The sequence below is a fragment of the Enoplosus armatus genome, chromosome 11, assembly GCF_043641665.1.
Source record: "Enoplosus armatus isolate fEnoArm2 chromosome 11, fEnoArm2.hap1, whole genome shotgun sequence".
In the NCBI taxonomy this organism is placed as follows: domain Eukaryota; kingdom Metazoa; phylum Chordata; class Actinopteri; order Centrarchiformes; family Enoplosidae; genus Enoplosus; species Enoplosus armatus.
Window position 1 is genome coordinate 1416358 of NC_092190.1, and position 23484 is coordinate 1439841.

Sequence of the window (23484 nt, forward strand, 5' to 3'; positions counted from 1 at the left end):
GTGGAAGCTCTTCACCATCAGCGTCGCTCTGGTAGCAATGTGTTTTCGTTTTTTAAGAGTGGGTCCCTGTTTTGTTTGTATCATGCACGAGGACGCGCACGCGGGAGTCGCCGGTTTCCTGTTGTCCCGCTGACTGACACTTGGAGGCAGCAACGTGAACAAACGTCAACAAACGTAGCTTTGTTTTTGTTTGGTAGTTTGTTTCTCCACGGGGCGCCTTTAAAATGTTATGCAGATATGACGAGTGGCCTGTCTGCAGCTCTGTGTTTTATTCGCCATTGGACGTCGTTAGCGTTCAGCTTGAACCACCGGAAGTCTTTTTGAGGTCCAAGTCCACGTCAAGCCTCGAGTTTTAGTCTACGGCTCTTGTCTGATCGCCCCGTGATTGTCATCCACTGGCTTCATCCAGGTGACCCTCTCTTCGGTCTTACACAGCAGATTTAGCACATTTCAAAATGATATTTAAACGAGACCATCCGGGCACCGGTAGTCTGGCAGGGACGCAATGAAAAGTGTGACTTTTACAGTGAACACATCTGCAGTTAAATCCTCTTCATTTCCTGCCAATGTTTTCTCCTTTTACAATCTTCAATAACAATAATCGTCCTCTCACTTTGTAAATAACAGCATTTTTTTTAACCTCAACAATCATATACATTTATTCACATATATCTGCACAAAATACAAATATAGATTTATTGATGCTGCCTCTCTGTAACGTCGTTATCTCAGGAGCGCCTGCTTTCAGACGTCATGTTTGTTCTTCTTGTTATTTCCAACAGAAAACACAGGAGCAGCAGCTTTCCTTCCCTTTTTCGGCAGCCTTGTCTGACCTCTGCAAGAGTCTGGAGTCCCGGTGCGTCACGCTCATCCTGGATCTCCCTGCCCCGACACCAACATCTGATAAGGTGGCAGGAAATCCAGTCTAATCCCTGCTGATCCACCCAAAAGGTACGATGGGAGGTAGAGGCCGTCGGACTGACGGCAGGGAGACGGCGATATGAAGGGGCGGCTGAGGTCACTGCAGCTGAGCATCCGTGAAAAATGAAATTATGTGAAGAATCTATGAATTTGTTTGCCCTTTTGTCTTGCAAAACGGGTCAATTATGTCCCTTTTTGTCGTGGCCAAGAGTGTCTCACATCATTGACTGTCCCTTCTTTCTCAGCCGTCTCACTTGCTCTTCAATCTATTTTTTTTTTTTTTAAATACATTGAGTCCATCAATATCTTCCAGTCTAACTGAAAAATAAAATGATATGTTTCATTTCATTTGCTGGCAGTGTGGAGAAGGCTCTGAGACCAGAGAGACTTTTAGGGATTTTCATCCGTGAAACAAGCGCTGATTCGGTTCATTTTTTTGTTGTTGGGTGAATGTTTATCAAAAGGTGTTTCTGTAATAAGAAACATCACAGACTTGATTCAGGTGATCCAGACCCTGTTGATGAGGCATAGATCAGGACCTGAATGAGTCTTTGCAACGCGTGTTCACTATATTTTCAACTTTCTTGAGAGGTTGGGGAACTCAGTATTTCTAAAATCCTAACTGGGAGGCACTTTGTCTTTGGCACTTGAACCCTGGAACCCTTCACTCCCAAGTATGACGTGACCACAGAAGTTCAAAGTTGTATCTAATCTGTGAATTGCACAGGGCCGACCATGAAACAGGGTTTTTATTTTATTTTTTAATCAGTCTCGTTCACACACAGCTCTCGTCCTTGTCTCCATGACTTTTGTCCGGCCTGCACTTCTCTGTTTCCTGCCCAGGTAAAGAGAAGTCCTTCACTTCACCGCTAGAGTGCGTCGCTCCGTTTCGTAACTTCCCGACGTCGCTCAGGGGCAGCTGGGTGGAGCTGTACGCCAGCGGCGGGATGGTGTTCACCAGTATGAGCTGAAGAGGCTTCTTCTCCGGCTGGTACTGGCAGCGAACGTAGCGCAGGAACGCTGCTCGGTAAGTTTTGTTAAACAGTGTGTAGACTAACGGATTGACTGCGGAGGACAAGTATCCCACCCAGACGAAAACGTTCAGCAGGCCTCCCATGAGACCTGCGTCACAAACCGCCGGATCACACACCACCACCAGCACGTTGGTGATGAAAAACGGGCACCACATGACCACAAAGAGGAAAAACACCACCCCTAGGACCTTAGATGCCTTCTGCTCGTTGCTGATGGACTGCATGGTGCGGCGTCCGAACAGCGAGCCGGAGACGCTCCCGCGGGCGCCTCCCAGGCCGCCGCTGCTTCCTCTGCCCCCCGCCTCGCGGCTTATCGAGCGTCTGAAGAGTTTCTCAGAGGACAGTGAGGTTTGCGGTAGGAAGCTCAACGTGAACGTCGTGCTCCATTTGGGCCGCGGGACCAGCTGGTCCAAGCAGAGGGTGGCTTCGTTCTGCAGGGCGTTGATGGTCAGGAAGTAGGTGACGACCATGATGGTGAGGGGCACGAAGAAGGCCACGAAGGAGCCGACCAGCACGAAGTTGTTATCTGTCAGCAGGCAGCTGCCATCTTTGAAGACCTTGGAGTGGTCTCGGAGTCCCAGCACGGGAATGGGCATGGAGATCCCTGCAGAGAGGAAGGAAACAAGCAGAGAGGTGAGATGAAAATTACAAACCCAGAATAACCTCTGTGACTCAGGTAAATCTCTGCGGTTGTTTGTGTGAGAGAGAGAGATTGGAGCCAGTTGGTGAGAAGAAAACTGGTTGAGCCAGACTGCCCTCCAAAAATACTCTATTACACTATAGGTCGTCTGTGCAAGCAGCTTATTAAGAACCACATTTACGTGTACACCCAACTAAGCAGTTTTTGTGCCCAATCCTGAACACACGTTTATTACTGTTACCATGATGACGGACGCCTGTCGCTGGTACTCTCCGACGGTCGCATACGGCGTTTTTTGGATTCATTGACAAATGGCCTCTTCTGTTGTTTTAGGTATGAGGACGTGTTGGGTTGGTGGAGGGACTCAGATCCTTTAGTTTAAAGTAACAGTACAAGTACGTACGTATTATCAACAAAATGTTGTTAAGCGTGGCTGGAGTAAACTGCCATGGGGCAACGCTAAGCTGTGGGCCCCCACTGACAATTTGTTCATGGTACTTTCAAGGGAAAAAAAAAAAAAGGGGGACACTGATGGATTCGCTGCCTTCAACAGTGTAAACAGACCAAAAATCCAGTGGAGGCCCAGTCCACGGATTGCTGAGAGTTTCACAGGAAAGGCATTAAAACAAACAACACTCGTTTGCTGCAAATACGGGGACTAACTGCGTGAGGGAGGAGACGGCTTCAAAACCTCCTCTCCTGCTTCTCCTGCTTAAAACGTTTGTGTCTCAGCATGAATCCTGTTCGTTCCCAAAGCCTGCAGAAAAGAATCAACCACAGCTTAAATAATGCAGCAAAATCAACTGCATGCAACAAATGTAAACCGCTCTGATTTGAATAATTGATAATTGCCGAGATGTTTCAGTCAAACCCATAAATGCGAAGGCAAAGGCTTATCAGAGTCTTCAGGATTCATCCTCTGGGAAACACGAATGTTAACAGTCCTGGACCTACAAAATTACACCTTTTTTTTTTTAAATGATCTTTTCATTCATTGGTGAGAAGAAAAAAAAAGAAGCTTTTCTCAACATAAACTCTACCAAGCATTTAAATTCTTGTTCTCCTGGTGTGTATTTCTTCCAGTGGTTTCCAGCAGGTAACAGCAGGCAGCGCGGGCACAGTCAATCAAACAGAATGGCACTGCTATTTGACACCACCCATTCACTTTTAAATGTGTCAAATTTTCCATTAAGTCTGGTGCTAAAACTCTCTCCCCCCCCGCCCCCCCCCCCCCCCCCCCTATTTGTCTGTCACGGTGTGTGGGAGGAAAGTGCCATTTTGCTTCCACTTCTCCCTGTCAACAGCCTCTCCTCTGAGGTCTGACTGTATTTCCCGCGGTCACTACAGCATTTCAACTCGTGTTGTTGTCCTCTGCATACCTACATTTCCACATCTATGTTGTTTTCTCAACAGCGCAGTCCAGGTCTGAACCCCCCCCCGGTGGTGATGAAATGTGTCCCCTAAAAATGTTTTCAGTTTATTTCTGTTGATTTGTTGATTTATCCTTAAGAAATGATTAGTCAAATGATGGCGATGATTGATTGATTCGCTATTTTCATAGAATAAATGATGAATCAATTATCCCCTCTCAACGAGCAGAAAACACTGAGCAGCTGCTAGAAATCAACAGAGAACCAAACACTTTACATTGACCCTAAAGACAAATGAATCGCCCCCCATCCTCCACATCCCCTGCACTTCCTGCCCAATGCCCCATCCCCCCCCGACCCCCAGCATACAGCCCCCCCTGCTCCAATCTGTCCCTCACGACAAACCAGGTGAGGGATAAACTCAGGAGGATCAAGGCGTGGAAGGCTGCGGGTCCCGACGACGTCAGCTCAAGGCTCCTCCAGTCCTGTGCAGACCAGCTGAGCCTGAGGCTGGAGAGAGTACCACAGCTGTGGAAAACATCCCGCGTGGTACCAGTGCCAAAGACCAGACCCAGCTCCCCAAGGACTTCAACGGCTACAGGCCGGTGGCACTGACATCGCATCTGATGAAGACCCTGTGGAGAGGCTGGTCCTTTTCCACCTCCGCCCCCCCATGTGAGCCCATCTATGGACCAGCTACAGTTCGCCTACCAACCTGGCATTGATGACGCTGTCATCTACCTCCTCCACAGATCACTCACTCACCTGGAAAAGGATTTCTCCAGAGCCTGCAGACTTCACACACAACTCAGCCAACAGCTACCTGCAGAAGTTCTCTGATGACTCTGCAATTGGGAATACAGAGAACTGCTCCCAGTAGACCTGCTCCCAGTAGACCACACACACACCGGAATGGATAATCCACATATTTCTGAATGTAACAATGGTGCAATACCCACACTTCTCTATGTGCGATACAGTATAATCCCTTTACCTTTCTTTCTTTCTTTCTGTGAATTTGTAAATTTGTAAACTACAGTTGTTGTTTTTTTTGTTGTTTTTGTTTTAGTAGCTTTTTTTTTTTCCTTAACAGTCTTTATTGTTCTTATTTACTACTCCTGTACGCTGCTGGAACGATGCAAATTTCCCCGCTGAGGGATCAATAAAGGATTACCTCATCTCCTCTTACCTTTGAGAGGATGCGAGGCTAGCTGTTTCCCCATTGTTTTTAGGCTTTATGCTAAGCTAAGCTAACTGTCTTCATGTTAAGCGCAGGAGATGCGAGAGTGGTATCGATCCTCTCATCGGCAAAAAAAAAAAAAAAAAAAAAGTCGTAAACATTTTTAAATTACCAGTCACAGTCCCGCCCACACTGTTTGATTGACAGGTGATCTTTTCAGAAACACTCTCACACACCTGCTGCGCTTAAACGAATTCAATTCACGTTAAACTCCACGGCGCTAATATTCAGGCTAACATGAACGTGGATCTGCGAATATGAGGGTTTTTAAAAAAAAGCAGGCCACATTATTCAGTCATACACAAAGAGACGGCAGTTTGAGGCAAATAATGCTATTCTCTGTCTGTTTCACGCCCAGCCGATCAAATGTTATTTGTCGAGGCGACATTGTGGATATGAGCTCCAGGTTTCACTGTGTTCTTCAGATAAGCCCCCCCGCCCCCCCCACCGAGCATCCATCACCCCCACGCTTGCACAGAATCCAGAAATCGGAAGCCAGTGTTTGTCAGCTTTTGGTCTTCTTCCCTTTCCCTCCCTGATGGCAACTCTCTGCTCTAAATACATGAAATCAAAGACGGGGGGGGGGGGACTTGACACAAGTGGGAGAGTAGATAAAAGGGGGGATCAAGCGAGGGAAAACAGAGGAGGAGGGAGACGCTTTAGACGCAAAGGAGATGAAGAGGAGAGAGAGGAGACGGGGGCTTTCCGTGTGTCGGGATCTCAGCGACGCCGCAGCCTGAAAACTGATTTCAGACGATCGACCCCTCGTCTGTGAAGGGGGGGGAGGGGGCAGTATATAAACGTGATTTTTAGGAGACTGCATTTTGCAACTAAAGCCTCATTACGTGGATGAAAATCATAATTCAGCAACCTGCTCTCTGCTGCCGTGATTCATCTGCAACTCTCACATGTCTGTCTGTCTGTCTGTCTGTCTGTCTCCGGCCGCTGAGGCCTGAAGGGCCGCAGTGAAACGACTCGGACGGAGGAGATCCGTCAGTGAGGACGGAGTGACGGAGGGTGGAAGCAGTGATTCAGCTGGAAGATCCGGTCCTGGGGCCAAGAAACTGTGAAGTCACGCAAAACTACTGGCGGCTCGTACCTGCCGCTATGCTGTGATTCATTCCCTGCGCTCATGTTTGTATTACTACAGCCGTGAGTTATGGTGACACACACACACACTTTTATAGTTGCAGGTTGATTCTCTGACTAAAGAGAGTTTCCTCATCAGTTACTGGCAGCACGTACAGGCTGCTCTGCCTGACTGGTAAATGTTACCGGGGGGGGGGGCTATGTACAGCAGACTCGGGGCTGCAGTAATTATTTTTATTAATATTTTCTAAAAAGGCTAGAATTGGTCAAAGACTGAAGATATGAAAGCAGCAACGATGCAAATACAACATGTGTGTGTCACAAAGTATCAGGTAAGATAAGATATAAGATAAAGTAGGATTTCGTCATCATATAGGTTTAAATAGCATTTCTATTTTCTGCTGCACCACTTTTATTATTTTTACTGTGGGAAGCACAATGATATAGACCATATTCTGACATATACACGTTCCCTCTGTCCAGTTATTTCGTACAGTCCCTCCAAATCAGGCGTCACAAAGTGCCGGCTTCCTCCTGAGCTCGCCGAAGTTGAAGTCTGAGGAACTTTGACAAATACCGAAGCTGAGCGAATGAAGGATTTTTACTTCAAGAAAAAAAACGTTCCCAGACCCAGATCCAAAACCCTGCAAACTGTACTGCCAGACACGAGTGTCAGTCATTTGTATGCAGCTAGCGAGTTTAGTCCGGCGGCTCCCAACCTAGGGGTCGGGCCCCTCCAGAGGGTCACCAGATAAATCTTGAAGGGGGTCGCGAGATGATTAATGCGAGAGGAAAGAAGGAAAAACAACGTTCTGACACACACACACGCGTCTCGAATTCTGGAGTGAAACATCGGATCATTTCGAACAGTTTTCATTTTTAAACGTGAATTGTATTTTGTTGGATTACTCCGTGTTTTTAAAGCGAAATCTGAAATGCAACCTGTAACTGCAGCTGTCAGATAAACGTGACGCACAAAGTGCAATATTTCCCTCGGAGATGAGGTGCAGAAAGTAGCAGAAAATGGGAGTATTCAAGCACAGCGCCTCAAAATTACACTTACAATATACTACACTGGAACACATGTTGAGATACTGGGTGCAGTCCAGGCAGATTGAAATGACATATTAATATGAATCAAACGTGTTTCCAGTCTTAGAATATTAAACCATCTGTCTGTGTGAGTCAGAGCGTGTGTGTGTGTGTGTGTGTGTGTGTGTGTGTGTACGGCAGCATTTATTCTGTTTCCATTGCACTTTGTCAGATTTTGTTTTCCTCCACCTCAGCCAAGACGTAAAAACACTAAAACGTCATCATATTTTTTCCAATCTAAATAACCTAAATGTTGAGCACTGAAAAGCTGAATAATGAAAGGAAAACGTGTGTTTGAACAGGCCGATGTGCCGTTAGGTTCTTGTGTTTGTCCCCGCAGTTTGTGTGTTTCTTCCGTTTTCCCAGATAGACTCAGGTTCAATCTATTCGGCAGGAAGTGGAAATTACTAAGTGATTCTTCACCGGGTGACGCAGACGTCTTCGCCGAGCGGAAAAGTGAAAACAAGCCTCGCAGGAAATGGTTTGTAATGAATGTGGGCTCGTGTCAAGAGACGTTTCCACTCCAGTGAATCAGTATTTGTTGTTGCGCGACGCTGGGAAGTTCACGGCAGGGTTTACACTCGCGTTGGTCCTGCGGACAGACGGAGCCCTGTGCTCGTGCAGTTGTCGCACGCGGACACAGAGTTCATCACTGTCGCTCTCTGGGAGCGTCATCTGTCCTGTTCCTCTTGTTCACTTCCCCTCTCATCCGCCGCTTCCATCACCTTCTTCCTCTTTGATTTCATTTCCGTCTTCGCGTGTCTCGGCGACGAGGAGGGAACGTCCAAAATGAAACCTCGTCTCTCCCCTATATTAAACCCAAAGTGTGGACTGATGCTGAAGGCCGGCCCCTCTGTCCTACTGTTGGATGTGGTTCAGACCTCCATGCCCCCCCCCCCCAGGATGAACTGTAATAACTCTGGTGATCCTCTGACTCTTCATCTAGCGCCATCATCAGGCCAACATGTTGATGCGTCCAATACTGAATGATCCAAAGACATTCATTACACTCTGTGTTTACTGCTAATCAAGCAAATGTTAGCATGCTAAACTAAAATGGTGATGATGATCAACACTGAATGTGCTAAGCATGCTAGCATTAGCTTAAAGCAACACAGTGGCCTTCTTTCTGTGAGGCAATGGCGCTGCGCTAACCACCACTGAAAGGCACGCTGCACCCTCCCGACAGCGACCAAAATGAGCTCCACATGCTATCTACCTAGCTTGAACTAGCTCGGCGGGCAGCAGTTTATGGTCTCATTGTATGTATCACCGTGTCGCATGATGTTGAGTACCTCCATGGTGATTCGTTGTCATGATGTGTCGCACAAACGCACATCACGGCAGCTCCCAGACACCCTTGACCACACACGCATTTGTCTATGTCGCGTGAAAAGGCCATCGAGAATTCCTCATTGTGATACAAATAACGCTGTTTTGGTTCCACTTGAATTGTAAAACCTGGATTTGAATTTCATCAAAAATGGGAAGAAATAAAAAATAAAAAAGATGAAAACAGCCATATTCTTTCTGCATGGTTTTCTCCAGTTTGCCGCCTTAAATTATGTGAAAAGTTAATAAAGTGCAGCAGGGACGTGTGTGTGTGTGTGTGTGTGTGTGTGTGTAAGAAAGGCGCAGTGAAGAAACGCATGAGTTTCAGCCTGGATTATGTAATTTCGGAGATGTTCACACACACACACACACACACACACACTATCAGCATGCATTCATGCGTGTCAGTGTGTGTGTATGTGTGTGCGTGTACACCCCCTCTCCTCCTCTGCGCAGCAATGTGTAATTCCTGATGTTACGTCCAATCAGATCAGAGCGTAGCCACGACTCACCGCAGGAACATTAGCAGCTTGACTAAACGCCAGCCGCCACACTCCCACGAGGAAGCATCAGCGCTCCTCTGTCCTCCTCCTCTCGAGCAAACCCGAGGAGCGACAAAGTGTGTGCGGATTAAAAAAAAAAAAAAGAGAAAAGAAATGAAATAATCTCATTGGGCTCGTGGGCGGCGCAAGCGTAGCCTGAGGGCGGGACCTGCTGCCCTGCCGCGCTGACGTCACATCGTTAAACTCTTCCTCCTGTCGACCTTTTTTTTTTTAGCTTTAGCCTCCAGTTATTTGCATATACAGCGCTTAACAAATGTATTAGACCCCCACCCAGTGTAAGGTGTTTGCCACCGCTGCCCTAAATGAACAGTATTGCTGATGACCAAAATATTTGATGTCTCTGTGATGGTTAATCCACCAGTATGTGCAAGCCAAGCTCTTTAATCACAATGATCTCTTTAATGCTAAAATATAATTATTGTTGTTATCCATGAATTCTCAAATTTAACTGTTTTACAAAAAAGCAGAAAGAAATAGTGAAGCACATTATTATTATTTTTTGATTGAGATGCCAAATTACAGTTATTTACTTGCATTCCTGAACAGAAACATTTGTGTTGTGGTTGCAAAGAATGCAAGCTGTTATCAGGGCCAAAGGAGGTCATACAGAATATTACGAATAAGGACTATTTAGTTGTTCCAGTTTGTTATTTGCCTAATAAATAACAACACAATTTTTAGTTTGAAACAAGTTTTTGACAGATTTCTAAAATATTGGTCTAATAAATTTGTTAAGCACTGTATATGTTAAAAACTGCAACAACAACAACAACAACAACAAAAGTGCAAAGAGTCCAGAAACTGGAGACGGGAGAGTCGAACAGGGAGAACTATATGAACATGTCAGACAGACCTGAGTTGCTCTGTAATTAGCTCAGTTTTGTTGGTTTTTTTTTTTTTTTTTTGTGGATCCTTTCAGCAAAACGTTTCCACTGAAGCCCCCAACAGAGCCAGAGAACATTACTCTGGAACACACTGAGAGCTTTCTGAGGGGCATTGTCTGCGAATCGTCCGCTTCACTGCCGGCCCGTTGTCAGAAGATGCCTCACCTCCCCGACGGCCACCAGCGTCGGGGTCGTCTCAGTGCACAGGACTCCGTTACCGCAGTGTAGAAATACTCCAAAAACGTACTTGAAGTAAAAGTAAAGTAAGTAGATGAGCATCAGCATTGAAATATAAACAGCGGATAAACAGCTGGTGGAGCCAAATCAGTTGAGGCGAGGTGGTGTAAAATACATACAGTACGAAAGAAATGAAGAATAACTAAAACTAAAACGAATCCCAGTCATAGTTTTCTCCGCTGATTCTCTTTGTGCGCTGACCACAAATCCCCCCCCCCCCACCCCACGCATGAATGAATGAGTCTCCCGGGTCATTTCTCGTGGCCCCATGAACACTAAACTGGTTTCCTGCCGGAGACGAAGCAGCAGCGTGGAGGTAAAAAGTCATAAAAATTAGGAGGTGGGGGGCACTTCCATATTATCTCATTTTCTAACTATTATCTAACATACAGATGAAAACAAGACTAAAGGTGCTGTTGTTAGTTAATAGTATGTAGCTTATATGTGCACCCGGCCGCAGAGGAGCCGAACAACAACAACAACAACAACGGTAAACCAGTCAAACTCAAGATAAACAACGGCCTTCATTTGTTGGGCAGATGAGCGTGAATGATGAGCGACTCGCAGCTATCGGGGCTTTGGATCTGGACCAGGAAGGAAGGCCGCATTAGGGATCTGCAGCTCCGGCTGACTCGGTCATTAGCAGCCACAGCGCAAGACTGACGGGGGGGGGAGGGGGGGGGGGGGGGGGGGTTGATGAAGTGGAGGCGGCAGGACGCAGACACAGACCTCGCGGGGAGGAGCTCAGAGGTATCAGGCCGACGACTCCCTCCGAATTTGTTCTTCTGCAAACTGTATTGACCGAAAACAATCGAGCACGAAGGGGTTATTTGGTTTAATGGAAAAAAAAAGGAGTTGCAGGTGAGGTTGTTTGTTTCAGTTGTTGTTGTTTTTTTTATTCTTTCCTTCTCTGGTTCTACCCACCCCCCACCCCCCGCCTGGTCCTCTGAGTGTAAGGAACTGCTGTCTTTGAACTTGATTAATTGGACTTATTATCAATGGTGACTTCAGTAGACCCCTTATAATCACTACTGGGCTGTGTATCAATATCAATTGTTACATTACCCCCCCCCCCGCCACAGCTCTTACTGAAGCCCCAGCTGTCAGAGGGATCTCAGGAAGGTCAGGGACCGTTTCTGTTGCGGACCCTCTGAGACACGTAGATATACAAGTAACAGGGACTCGTTTCTTCCACCATTTTTTTTTTTTACAGACTTAAAGACGCATCTACTTGTGGGGGCGTTCCTGTTCTCACAGGATTTGTTTTTTTTTAAATTATTTTACAAGAGAAAATACTGAAGGATGAAGACTAGACCTCTCCACCTGAGCTGTTCTGTGGAAACCTTCCAGGACTGTCCCGAACGGGGCCACCTGGGGTCCTTGGTCAGTTTCTGGCACTAATATATATCCACACATACACTCACCATGATATATAGTTCATAAATATATATATATTTGAGTGCAGCACCCTTGAGTTTTCTTCCTGAACTACCCTGCAGGCTTTTCCTCCATTCATTTGCTTTTACATAAATCCATGTTAATGCGTTCTCGTCCTGCTGGACTCTTTGTCTGTCCTGCTGGACGCCAGACAGTCGGATCATAGAAATACACTCACGGGAAATATAATAAATAAAGTGAGCGGGGCGTCATTCGTGGAGAGGCGAGGCCATGAGGAGCATCTGAATGGCAGACATTTGTAAACAGGCCGCTGACTTTTTTACTAGAAATGACCGAAGAAACCGACAGCGTGACAGCGTCCTGCTGGTCTCCCATTAGAGGACCATTCGTCGTCTCTCGTGCTGATGCCTTTGTGCCGCTTGTTTCTGGTTGGGATGTTTCATTAAAGGGTCATCAAGGCTTCTTTCGTGAGTTAAAGCCTGAGGAGTCTTTGCGAGGCAGACTTCAGGTGGATCTTCCTTTCACCGTTGGCTGATTATTCTAAACGTTATGTGGCGTTTTATTCGCTGACGGCAGTCTCTTGCGCTGTGCGGTGAAACGGTCCAATCTTTTATTTCTGTTGTCGCGTTGTTGGTGCGTTTCACCATCTCCGGCCGACAGTTTCTCCAGCTCATGGTGAAACATCGATCACGCCCAAACCCTCCTTTCATCTAACCGTTGCGGTTTGTGTGTAAATCGCTATCAATGAATCTTTACACCTCAGTCCACAAGCCTCCATTTCTAATCATTACACGAAGCACTCAAGGTTTTCTTCCTGTTCCGTCCTGTCCTGCTCTGCCCTGCCCCCCCCCCCCCCCCCGTACAGCAACTTCCTGCAACCAGCGGAGGCTCCAGGAAGTTACTGATCCCAGCCAAGAAATAGTCCGAAACATAACCCCCATGAAACCACAACTAGCCGTTTTTTATGGCTAACGTGTATCATCAGACTGAATCCTTAAAAAGGAGAGTCCTACTTTATGACTCCCTTCATGCAGAATTTCAGTACATTGACGCTCTTATTCACTTTCTTACGGATGACAAGACTGATACCACTCTGCCATCTGTACAGTACATATGAGGCTACCAGCAAGGAGACGGTTAGCTTAGCTTAGCATAGCATAAAGACTGGAAAACGGAGGGAAACAGCTGGCAAGGCTCTGCACAAAATGAACACATCACATCTGGTTTGTTTCATTTGTGCTTCACTGGGACGCGGCGTTAGGGTTCGGTTGCTGCTGTAGGTTGTCTTGTAGTGGTTTTGCGTCTCTTCGTGGTCCTTTAGGATTTTGTGGAGGCTGTCTGACTCCTGTCCAAAGCTTCCTGCCACAGCAGATCCACACTGACCCAAATACTACAGCACATTACATAAAACCCTCCAGGAAACCACCAGACACAGCCTCAGATGCAGGTTCCCAGCGATTCTGCTGCTCTGATTTAAACTGCTTTACTAAGTCAAATGCAAGTGAAAACATTTAAAAGTGAGGATGTCCTCATCATGATTGTTTTGTTTGCTTGAGTCTTTTAATATGACGAATCTGCCAAACAAATCCAGTCAAAGAACTGAGCTCTGTTATCATTTCTTGTCGGAAAGTGACTGAAGTCACATCAAACACAGGGTCCAGGGGGTCCCCTGGTCCCTCAGGCCCCTCAGGCCTCTCGGGCCCTTGTGTCCGTTCAGCAATCCGACCATAAAGAAGTGACATTCCATTTTTTAAGGTGTCCATTTGTCTTCATGAATCACTTTTTGCGTCACTCTCCTGAACAAACAGCTGCTTTTCTTCCCTCTTATCTTCCGAAATCAGGATAACCGAGTTAATGGAACGTCGAGCCGGAATGTCTCTGCCGTCCATTAATATGATACCATCTTTCCACTCTTTCCCACCATTTCTCATCTTAATCAGCTCAGCGTGACAACATGTCGATTAATAATGAGAAAACAGGACAGCGGAGAGAGGTTTTGGGATGATTCAAGTTCAATCAAGCGATAGCGGAAACGTTATCAGCCGAAAATGGAACACACGATTGTCACAGCGTTCTTCATCTTCCTCCCTGTTTGCACTCAGCTCGTCCCTCCCGCCTCCATCATCGCTGCCCGCGGCTGCGGGCCTCCGTCGGCTGTTCCCATCATCACATTTCCTGCTCATCTGGGTCCAATGACCTGAGCAGCTGGATACCAGCCAGGCAGGCAGAAGCCAATTATCAGGACCTGATTGTTCGCTCGCCTCCATAAAAACTATATGGAGTCTTAAGCGTCACAGCTGACCGGCCTCCTGCTCTCACGGTTAGCAGGTTCGCTCTCTCGCCCAGAATTCACTCCATCTAGAATTCAGATCTACTCGGCAATAAATCGAGCCACGGTAAGATTCCACTCAAAAGGGCTGGAATTTATGCCATTTATTGCGCCAAAGCGCCGCCGAATAGCTCCCGTCCATCTGCGAGGTCCACTTACAAAGAGGAGCGCTTACGACGGACAAGGACGGACTGGGTTCATATCGTGTCGGAGCACTTTGATGTGATGCAACCGCCTCAACCTTCAAACCAAATAGAACCTCCCAGCTCACCGCTGTTTCTCCGAGGACGGGAGTACCCCAACAGCTATTGAGGAACTATTGCGCCATCGATGGATCGCCGGGAAATGAGACAGACATTCATCAATAGCAAGTGTTAGCACGCTAACACACTGACTGAAGCCCTCGGCCGGCTGCGTTTTTTTGTTATTTCGGGAACAAAAGTACATTTACCCAGGTCTTAAGTAGAAATTTGAGGTATTTCCATTCATACAACTGTATGCTTCTCTTTCATAGCGCTATTCAGAAAGAAAATGTGATGCTGTGAGTATCCAATTCTCTATTCCTCAAACATGATACGACCCCCCCCCTCCACCCACTTCCTCGCACATAACCTTCTATTAAGTAACAGCTTAAGCAGCCATAAAGACCAGCACCCCATGTTTGAATGTTAGACTGAGTGTAAGCACAACACGACAGGAACAAACAGGTCCTCCGTCTCAACATGCAAATAGCTGGTGGTGGAGGGGGGGGGGGGGGGGGCTTTCCGTGTGCGTGTTCTTACCCACTGAAATCGTCCACACCGCCATGATCTTGATGCGGGCCTTGGTGTGGGAGTTGAAGCGGCTGTGGTGGATCGGGTTTCGTATGCCGATGTATCGATCCAGCGAGATGGCGCAGAGGTGCATGATGGACGCCGTGGAGAACAGGACGTCCAGGTAGATCCAGATGGGACAAAGGTCCGAGGGCAGCGGCCACCCATAATCTGATGGAAAGGTGAAGAGGAATACCGTCAGTATATCCTGGTTCTGATCAATACCTGCATTCTAGGATACCTTCACTGACATTGGTTTCTCACATTTCCCCCACAAAACCTTTCAACAACCTTTTCAAGAGGGAAAGGAGTTCAACCCTTCGCCGGCCTCTTTGTGCCGTTATAATCCGGTAGGATCTGTGGCCTAACCCTAACCCGCCATTATCACAGACTGCATGATGTGGTGAGGCGCGTGTTTGTGTGCGAGGCAGGAAGCGTGTTTCCGTCCACCTGTTTCTATGTGCATTTTTTTTTTTATGTGCACACAGGAACCCGAGCGGGAAGCGGCAGAATAATCTTTTAACGGCGCCGCCTCGTTGTGTCGATGGGCAGCGGATTTCGCCTGGGGCCCCTGAATGCGACGCGCTGTCATGTTACCGGCGTGAGTAAAGAGAGCATCACAAGCATCAAGGCGTGTTTGAAAAGTGTGTTTCAACCTTTATCACATCTTAAAACCGTCTTAGTGATATTTCATCTCCCCAATAGAGACCCGAGTCCCCTCAGAAGAAACAAAACGTAAGTTATGATAATACTCATCATTATTATTATGGTGTATATAGTTATTTCTCTGTGAGAGGATGAATAAACACATCAGGTTCAGTCAGCGAGTGGCCCCGTCGGCCCTCATGAGTCCACGTTTGCTCCTCCGGGTCCATTCGCGACAGGCCAGACCTGTCGTTTATTTCCCCGTCTCACAGCTGGTCTCTTTATGAATAGCAAACAACATCATTTGTTTTTTTTTGTGTCTCCGACTGTGTTTGTTTAATGGAAACTGCAGTCTGTAATAAAAAAGCATTAGCTGGTCGCGGGTTTTCATGGACTGACAGAGACGAATGGAATGAGTCACACAGATGGAACGTGGCCGAAAGGCTTTTGAAAGGTCTCATCGGACCGAGAAACACACGCTCCAGATACATCCACCGTCTGAGCTGCAGGTGCACACGCATGTTCGCTTCACATATCACACACACACACACACACAGCAGCAGCAGCAGCAGCAGCAGCAGCATCGCTAAATATAGTTCTGTTAATTGGTCGTGAAAGCACTCAGCTGCGGATGAGAAACGACATTGTAGAGTATTTCGAAAAAGAATGCGAATGGTCACATGTTGTGTCCACGAAGGTGAGGCAGGCTTTTATTTATAGAAGCCCTTTCTCTCCAGACGCACGGCATTAACCACCACAGAAGAAGAGACGGATGAAGATAAAGTCTTAACGGCGCACGGCCACGATTCTACGCGTCAGCGCGCGGGCAGGAGACACAAAGCCACCGCGGGGTTCGTCCTCTCTGCTCTCAGACTCAGCCCGTCAGGCTCAGCGCCGCACACACTTTGTTCCCATGGTAACGCGCTACCATTCCCTTCTCTTTAACGTTTGACTTGACATCTGGCACCGCCAACACCCTGAAGATCAACAAAGATCAACAAAGGCATTCAAAACTCAAGGGGGAACACACCCCCACGACGAGCTGAAGGGATCAGAGCCACATCATCAGCGGCGTCTTCACCGCATTCAGGGTGAGGATGAAGCATTGACACGCACCCTCCTCCTCCTGAGTCCCTCCGCGCGACAGGTGAGGGACAACCCGATCGAGGCCTTTGTTATTTGGGAGGAGGTGACTCATCCATGCCGCTCGGTGTCACCATGGTCACCGCCAGACTCTCTCCTCCTCCTCCTCCTCCTCCTCGCTTCTGAGTTTTTCTTTTTCCATCCTCACCGCTTTTCATTTCATGGTCCTCCTCTGACGGTCAGTGGGACTGTGAATCTCTCCTGGTCTCTCCTCTTCAGACCCATTCGGTGTCCCTTTGTGTCCCCCTGCACCTCCTGCACTCGGGTCGAGTCAGGCAAACCTCTTTGAGACGCTCCTTCGAACTGCAGACCGTCTACAACCCCCACGGTCCCAGACTAGCTGTAGTTTCAACACTTAAAAGTTATTGTACAAAACGATCAAATTAAAAATGCACACAGAATCATGTTGATGGCAACAAATGTGTCGAAATGTGCAGAGAACCAAACTCCCTGATCAGGACTCCGAGGTCGCGTAGCTTTCAGCTCTGGTGGAGATCAGCGTTGTATCGTTATCAGCAACAATTCTCCGAGACTCATTTCGAATAATTTGTCGAGCAAAAATCACAAAGTGTACCGCCTCCAGCCTCCCTCAGTGTGAAGACCGAGGCGATGGTGTGTTTCACCAGTTTCGGAGGTTTTTATTGACCAAACAATCAGTTCACTGAGAAAAGCTGAATCTGAAGAGGTTGCAAAACTAAACTCGAAGTAGAAACAACAGAGAGGCGCGCACACCCCCGCCAGGACTGGACCATGTGTTCTGTTTGACAATACCGTTGATCAGCTCCGACAGCCAGCCCAGGTTCAGAAATATCGTCATTTAAATTCAACACGATGGAGTTTTTGCTCCGATACACCGACAAGACTTCGTGGCGTTCAAGAACTTTGTTTCAGCGAAATATTCTTTCCGACAATTGTGCGAAATTTGGCAGAAAAAAAGAAAAGAAAAAAAAAAGAAAACAGAAATTTGATCCGGCAATGTTGAAGGAATGGAAAATGATTTTATTTCCCACCCTCCTCTTTTCTGCCAGGATAAACAAGGTAGTCCAGACGTCCCTCTGCTCAGCAGTGTTTTCCAGCTCCTCCCGGGGGATCCAGGTCAGATAAGACGTATAATCCCTCCAGCGTGCCCCGGGGTCTCCTACCAGCTGGACGTGCCTGGGAAAGCCTCTAAAGGAAGGCGCCCAGGAGGACCCCTGATCAGCAGAGTCCAGACATCCCGCAGACGAATATCGTTCTGGCTGCTTGCATCTGTCATCTCATTCTTTTATTTGCAAAAAAAAAAAAAGAAGAAGCAATGAATCCAGTTTAATCTGTAAAATGTAAACGTATGAATGCAAAAAGTGGCGATCGCAAGTCTCGTAAGTGTCCATCCACCGGTTTCAACCTCAGAGATTCAGTTTACGATGTAAAAACTGAGGAGAGCAGCTGATCGACTGACTGAATTCACCTGCTAATTCTTTCAGCACCAGGTTACAATCTGTCTTCGGGATAGACAGATAGCATAGATAAGACGCAAAGCACTGCATTTTGAACACTTTCATGAAACACAGTCATCTTTAGTGCTGAAACTTGAGCCGCCCGTCTCGACGAAAGCCTGCGCCGACTAAAGCCTCTCCAGGATGCCCCTGGAGGATTCTGGCGTTTTCGTTGTGTAAGCGTTGGCTCGTCTTCTTCAGGTTTTGATGTGTCCACGGGGGGACACATCAGAAGAGCAGCGACCTTCGATCGGCCGAGGAGGTTCACTCTGGGTGACTGGTAACCACGGTGGAGGCTTTCAGGTGACGTAACCTGCACTTTCTGTCACACCGGAGGTCTTCAGGAGCCCCGAGGGCCCCACGACAGACTGGACTGGGAGCGCCTTTGTACTTTTAGCTCCCGGCTAAACAGAAACACGTCTCTGTGGCCCGGGCTTTTGTGCACTTTCTGTTGTGTTTGTTTTCCATCTCATTGTCTCATTGTTCCAGTGAATTTCACTGGAGCGCGTTCCATCTGTTGTTGAACTGATGTCACCGAGAGTTCGACCGCCGCTGTGTTCTACGAGATTAAAAACCGCCAGCGAAGATATATTAAAAATGAGAAACCAAAGATAATTATTACAACACTGTAGATTTTGCTCTCCCACATTATTCAACGTTACACGCGGAAGGAAATTTCAGTGACAAACGGATCTCATGAAACTGAAACTGAAGATAGAAAAGGTAGCTCGACACCCCTTCATCACCCCCCCCCACCCCCATCTGTGCCTGGACTTTGGAGCCGTCACAGAGCCCGCTGGACGTGTTTCCACTCGTTTGAATTCAGGACGCTAAACGATGCTCGACAGCTCTGCAGAAACTAAACATGTTTCCTGTTGACATCATTACTGCAAATTCACTCTTAGTCATCTCTCTATTGTAATATCATTATTGTATTTTCATTCATAGTTTTTATAATGCATTACATTCGTTTCCCACTGGGGCTAATATAGATAGATAGATAGATAAATTTTTTATCAATCTGAATCCTCAAAGTCTCTGAAGTTATCAGATAAATGTAGCAAAAAGTACAATGTTTCCCTCTGAGATGTGCTGGAGTAAGAAAATCTCAGAGTTGTGATATAACAAACTCTTCAAAATGTGAAAACAGATTCAGTTTTCTGACGTTAAGTGAAGCCGTTTCTGATTTTTCTCTGAGAAGTTAAGACAGAGAGACTCTCAGAGGGGCGGGGGGGGGGGGGGGTCTCTGATCAGACGAGGATCCTGAGTCCTGATTAAGAAGAACAGGGAACTGAATATTGTCTTGGCTGCATCGCAACAGCGAAGGGAACACGGTCTCCTCGTTCGCGGACCACGTGTGCGAAGAAGAAATCTGGAAATAATTGATAGGAGAAGAGTGAGTGGAGATGGAGAGCGGGAAAGTGAGTTCCCATGAGGGCAGGGAGGAGGAGGAGGAGGAGAAGGAGCAAAGATGAAGACACACACACACACAACATATCATCTACATACTCAGTGAGTCGCGTTAACACACACACACACACCTGAGCCACAACACATTAGGTTCCCAAACTGTCCAACCAGACCTGGTTCAGCTCGATGCTCCGTCTCCTCAAATCGGACTTCTTTACTGCGTCAGAAGCTCTGCCAGATGTCAGAAGATGAAGCCAACACACACACACACACACACACACGCCGACAGGATGAAAGCGATCCTTATAAAAAAAAAAGACATAGACGTCATACGGTTCACTACTATATTTATTTTCTTCATTTATAATAAAAGAGACCAACCGATCCGATGCCGACTTTATTCATATCGAAAGCTTTCAAGAGCAGAGACCAGGAGAAATCTGCAGGTCTCAAGAGTCCCAAAGTTTAGCTCAGTGCCCTTTAGTTTGAAATCCTGGATCGAGGAACAACCAATGAACCCGGATCAGGACTTCAGAGACCTGCTGGTGATGTGGGGCTGCGGTAGGTCCCTGATCTGTAGACCAGATGACTGACCACCGCAGAGCTCTGCGAGTGGCCGCGACAACCTTGGATCGGAGTCTGAATTTGATGGAAAGTATGCAGACGTCAAGATCTGTGTCAGGCGAGACCTTCAGGAGGGGCCTGGTTCTAAATCTCTGCAGCAGAATTTTGGACCAGGTGGGACAAGATAAAAGGGTGAATCATCACTCAGCTGGAAGGAGTCAGAACCTGGTCCATGGTGACGCCTAGACTTCATATGGAGGATTTCACAGAAGAGGTACGAGACCCTGGACCATCCATTATATGGGGGACAAGACTGGAACTATGAACTTCTGCTTTGTCAGCACTGACCCGCAGGAAATGATCTGAATCCGCCATCCAGTTCTTTGTAGAGTCCGGGCAGCCTGTGTTATCTATGCTTTGAGGTGAAAATGTCTTATTCTCTTGTCCAGGGGGCCGACCCAGAGATACAAACCCACTGCCTGAGCCCGTCCACGAGGACAGCTGAGGTCCAACGCTGTCCTGGATCACCATCAAAACGACCTCAGCCGAGACCCTGAGAGGAGCCGCCTGTGTGCTGCTTAGCAACCACTTGTTTCTCCGACTGTGTGCCGTGAAAGGCAGCTCGGAGACAGGCCCATAATTATGGGGTATAGACGGCTCGTTTGAAATACGTGTCGATCATAAACGAGCGCACGTGGACTATCAGCCAGATGAAATACCGTTCTGTGTTTGCAGCAGGAGGTGAACAGCTTTGTCTTCCATTACACGTGTTTCGTCCACGTTTAGAGAAGTCCAGTTTCAGCATGTTTGTATCTGTGTCTCTGCGGACGAAGTGGTCCGTCTGTATCCCCGCTCTCGTTCTAAAACAACTTCACGTTCAGGTGCTTCTTTTCCCAGAAATCAGGGAGAAGCTGAAAACATCTTCTCAAACTGTTCCCTTCCCTGATAGCCTCAGCAGCCGGCCAGCAGCGCTGAAAGGACTCATCTGGGCGGAACGCGACGCTGATTATTGCCGCCGTTTCTTCCAGTGCGTTTCAAGTGCGTTCGCGGTGATGAAATGAGCGGATTGTGTAAGTTTTTCAGGAGCGGGAGGGACGGCGGCGCCGGAGGGGAGCCGGCAGCCGAACAAAAGACAGCAGAGAGGAAAATTACCAAAGTGCCATCTCCTCTGTGAGTCCACAGCCAGGCAGCAAGTCAGGAACCCAAACAACGCGATGGCGATGGCAGCCACAAAAGGCAGAGACAATGCGGGTGATTAAAAACTCACAACCATGAGAGGGCCGAGACGGAGCCGAGAGTGACGGATGGAGACGGAAAAGAAAACGGTTAATAGGTAAAGTGGATAAAGTGAGAGAAATGCAAAAACCATTTCCTGTGAGAACACAGCGAGCACCAGACTGATCAAATGGGAAGATTTGGTCTCTTGTTAAAGGATAAGACTGGTGGCTTTTTAACATATTTTTCTTATTGTCAACAAATCCCATGAAAACGACCAAAACCAACAACGCGTTAGTCCACGAAAACGACCAAAACCAACAACGCGTTAGTCCGTCTCTCAGTACTTAAACCTGCTGGTTCCTACAGAGGACGAAAGATCTTTGAAAACGCAAACATATAGGTTCATGTTTCAAAAGGCTCAGTCATGCTGCTATGCTGTAGTTTTCATCAAACCAACAGGAGGAAATAGTGCATTTGTTGGGGACTATTTTCAGCGGCGGATGAATCCACATGTGGTGCGGAATGTGGTGACTGTTTGGGGCAGCAGGACGGTGTGTGTGTGTGTGTGTGTGTGTGTGTGTGTGTGTGTGGGACTGAGTCAAGGTAAACTCCAGTGTGTGTGTTCATGGTGATGAAGGAAACAACAGTGAGGCTCACTGATGTTTTTTAATAAGAGGAAGAAGAAGATATATCACAACCCGGCTCAAGGCTAGAGAAAGGGGGGGGGGGGGGGGGGGGGGCATTATAATTAATGCTCATTTTGTTAACATTGGGTATTGGTTAGTGGTGATACCTTAGTCTGTTTTCTGCTAAAATGACATGTAACAAGCATAAGTTAACACATTTCAGTGGCCTGTAGCTCAATGTCAAGTCTGATATATTTAAAAGGGACATGGAGTATTATTTCTGAATTACACTAGTTCATAATCGTGGTTCTACCGGTTGTATACTGTTCTGTATCTATCTATATCTGTTGTAAAACTGTACTTAGATTGCTGAGAATGTTTATTGAATACAAAAGTCAATGGAAAAGTGTTTAATCACTAATTGAGAAAGAGTAGCTAGGGTGAAAGTGTGTTCAAACAGAGAGGAATCAAACATGGAGACATTCTGCACAACAAACTGCTCACTTTTGGAATACTGTGGATCTGTGCCTTTATACACCATCTTTGTCTTCTGCACAACATCACCTGTACGACCTGACATTTTTTTTTTAACTTTGGCATACTTTTTCTCACTTTGTCTCAGCGTGTTGGACCCAAACAAACCCACAAAACACGCACAAGTCGGATTTGAAAATGATGTCAAAACTGGTAACGCGGCTCCAGAAACCAAAACCGGGAACGTGATGTGCTGGAAGGACGGAGAGCGAGAGAGCGTGGACGAGGGCAGCCAGGTCCCAAAGACCCCCTGGGAGAGTGGACAGGTGGTCCCAGCACTGATGAACTGGAGGGCAACACAGACCAACAAGAGGAAACAACACAGCAGGAGATAACCGACAAATAACTTTAGCAACAATTCCAATTTAGCCAGCTAGCTAGCAACCATCCACTCAGTCTCCGTGGGCTCCGTTCACACCTGCTGGGGCCCCGTCCTGTTTAACAAATGTTTCAAATGCCAGCGGCTTCTCTGACTTTCACGGGCCGAGTCTCGCACCAGCTGCCTGGAGGCAGGAGGTCAACGGGGAGCAGAAAGTCACAGAGGAGGTCGGCTAGCGATCCAACAATGTCCTGAATACTAAACGACGGTCTCACGCTGTCTGAGAGGGCGAGATGTTCGTAGATGAAGGACAGACTGAGGGTGAACGCATTAAAGCAAACACGAATACCTCATTAAGGAAATCCTGTATTCATGTAGCGGGTCGATTCATCACTTTCATAAGAGCAGCCACAAAAAAACAAGTCTTCTTAGCTTCAATTAACACATAGTAGACATGAAGTTAAGGAAAAGACTTCTTCAGCTGAACTCCTGCTGCCCTCCAAGTTTTTATTTGATTTATTTAACAACGACGCGACAGACGCGAGGGGTTAGATCTGTCGACTTTAGCCCAGAGGGATTCTACACGTCTAGACGTCTTCTGGGGTCTCA

General features: G+C 47.2%; 1 protein-coding gene across 1 annotated transcript in view; it reads right to left on the reverse strand.

The window, feature by feature from the left end:
• Window positions 1-1696: 1696 nt before the first annotated feature.
• The window catches only part of htr2aa (5-hydroxytryptamine (serotonin) receptor 2A, genome duplicate a), a 34124-nt gene continuing 12336 nt past the window's right edge, over window positions 1697-23484 (reverse strand). Inside the window, exons 2-3 of the mRNA XM_070914993.1 lie at window positions 14912-15112; window positions 1697-2559 (exon numbers count right to left, since the gene is read on the reverse strand). Of these exons, the coding sequence (XP_070771094.1) occupies window positions 1697-2559; window positions 14912-15112 (1064 nt within the window). The remainder of the gene's footprint in view (window positions 2560-14911; window positions 15113-23484) is intronic.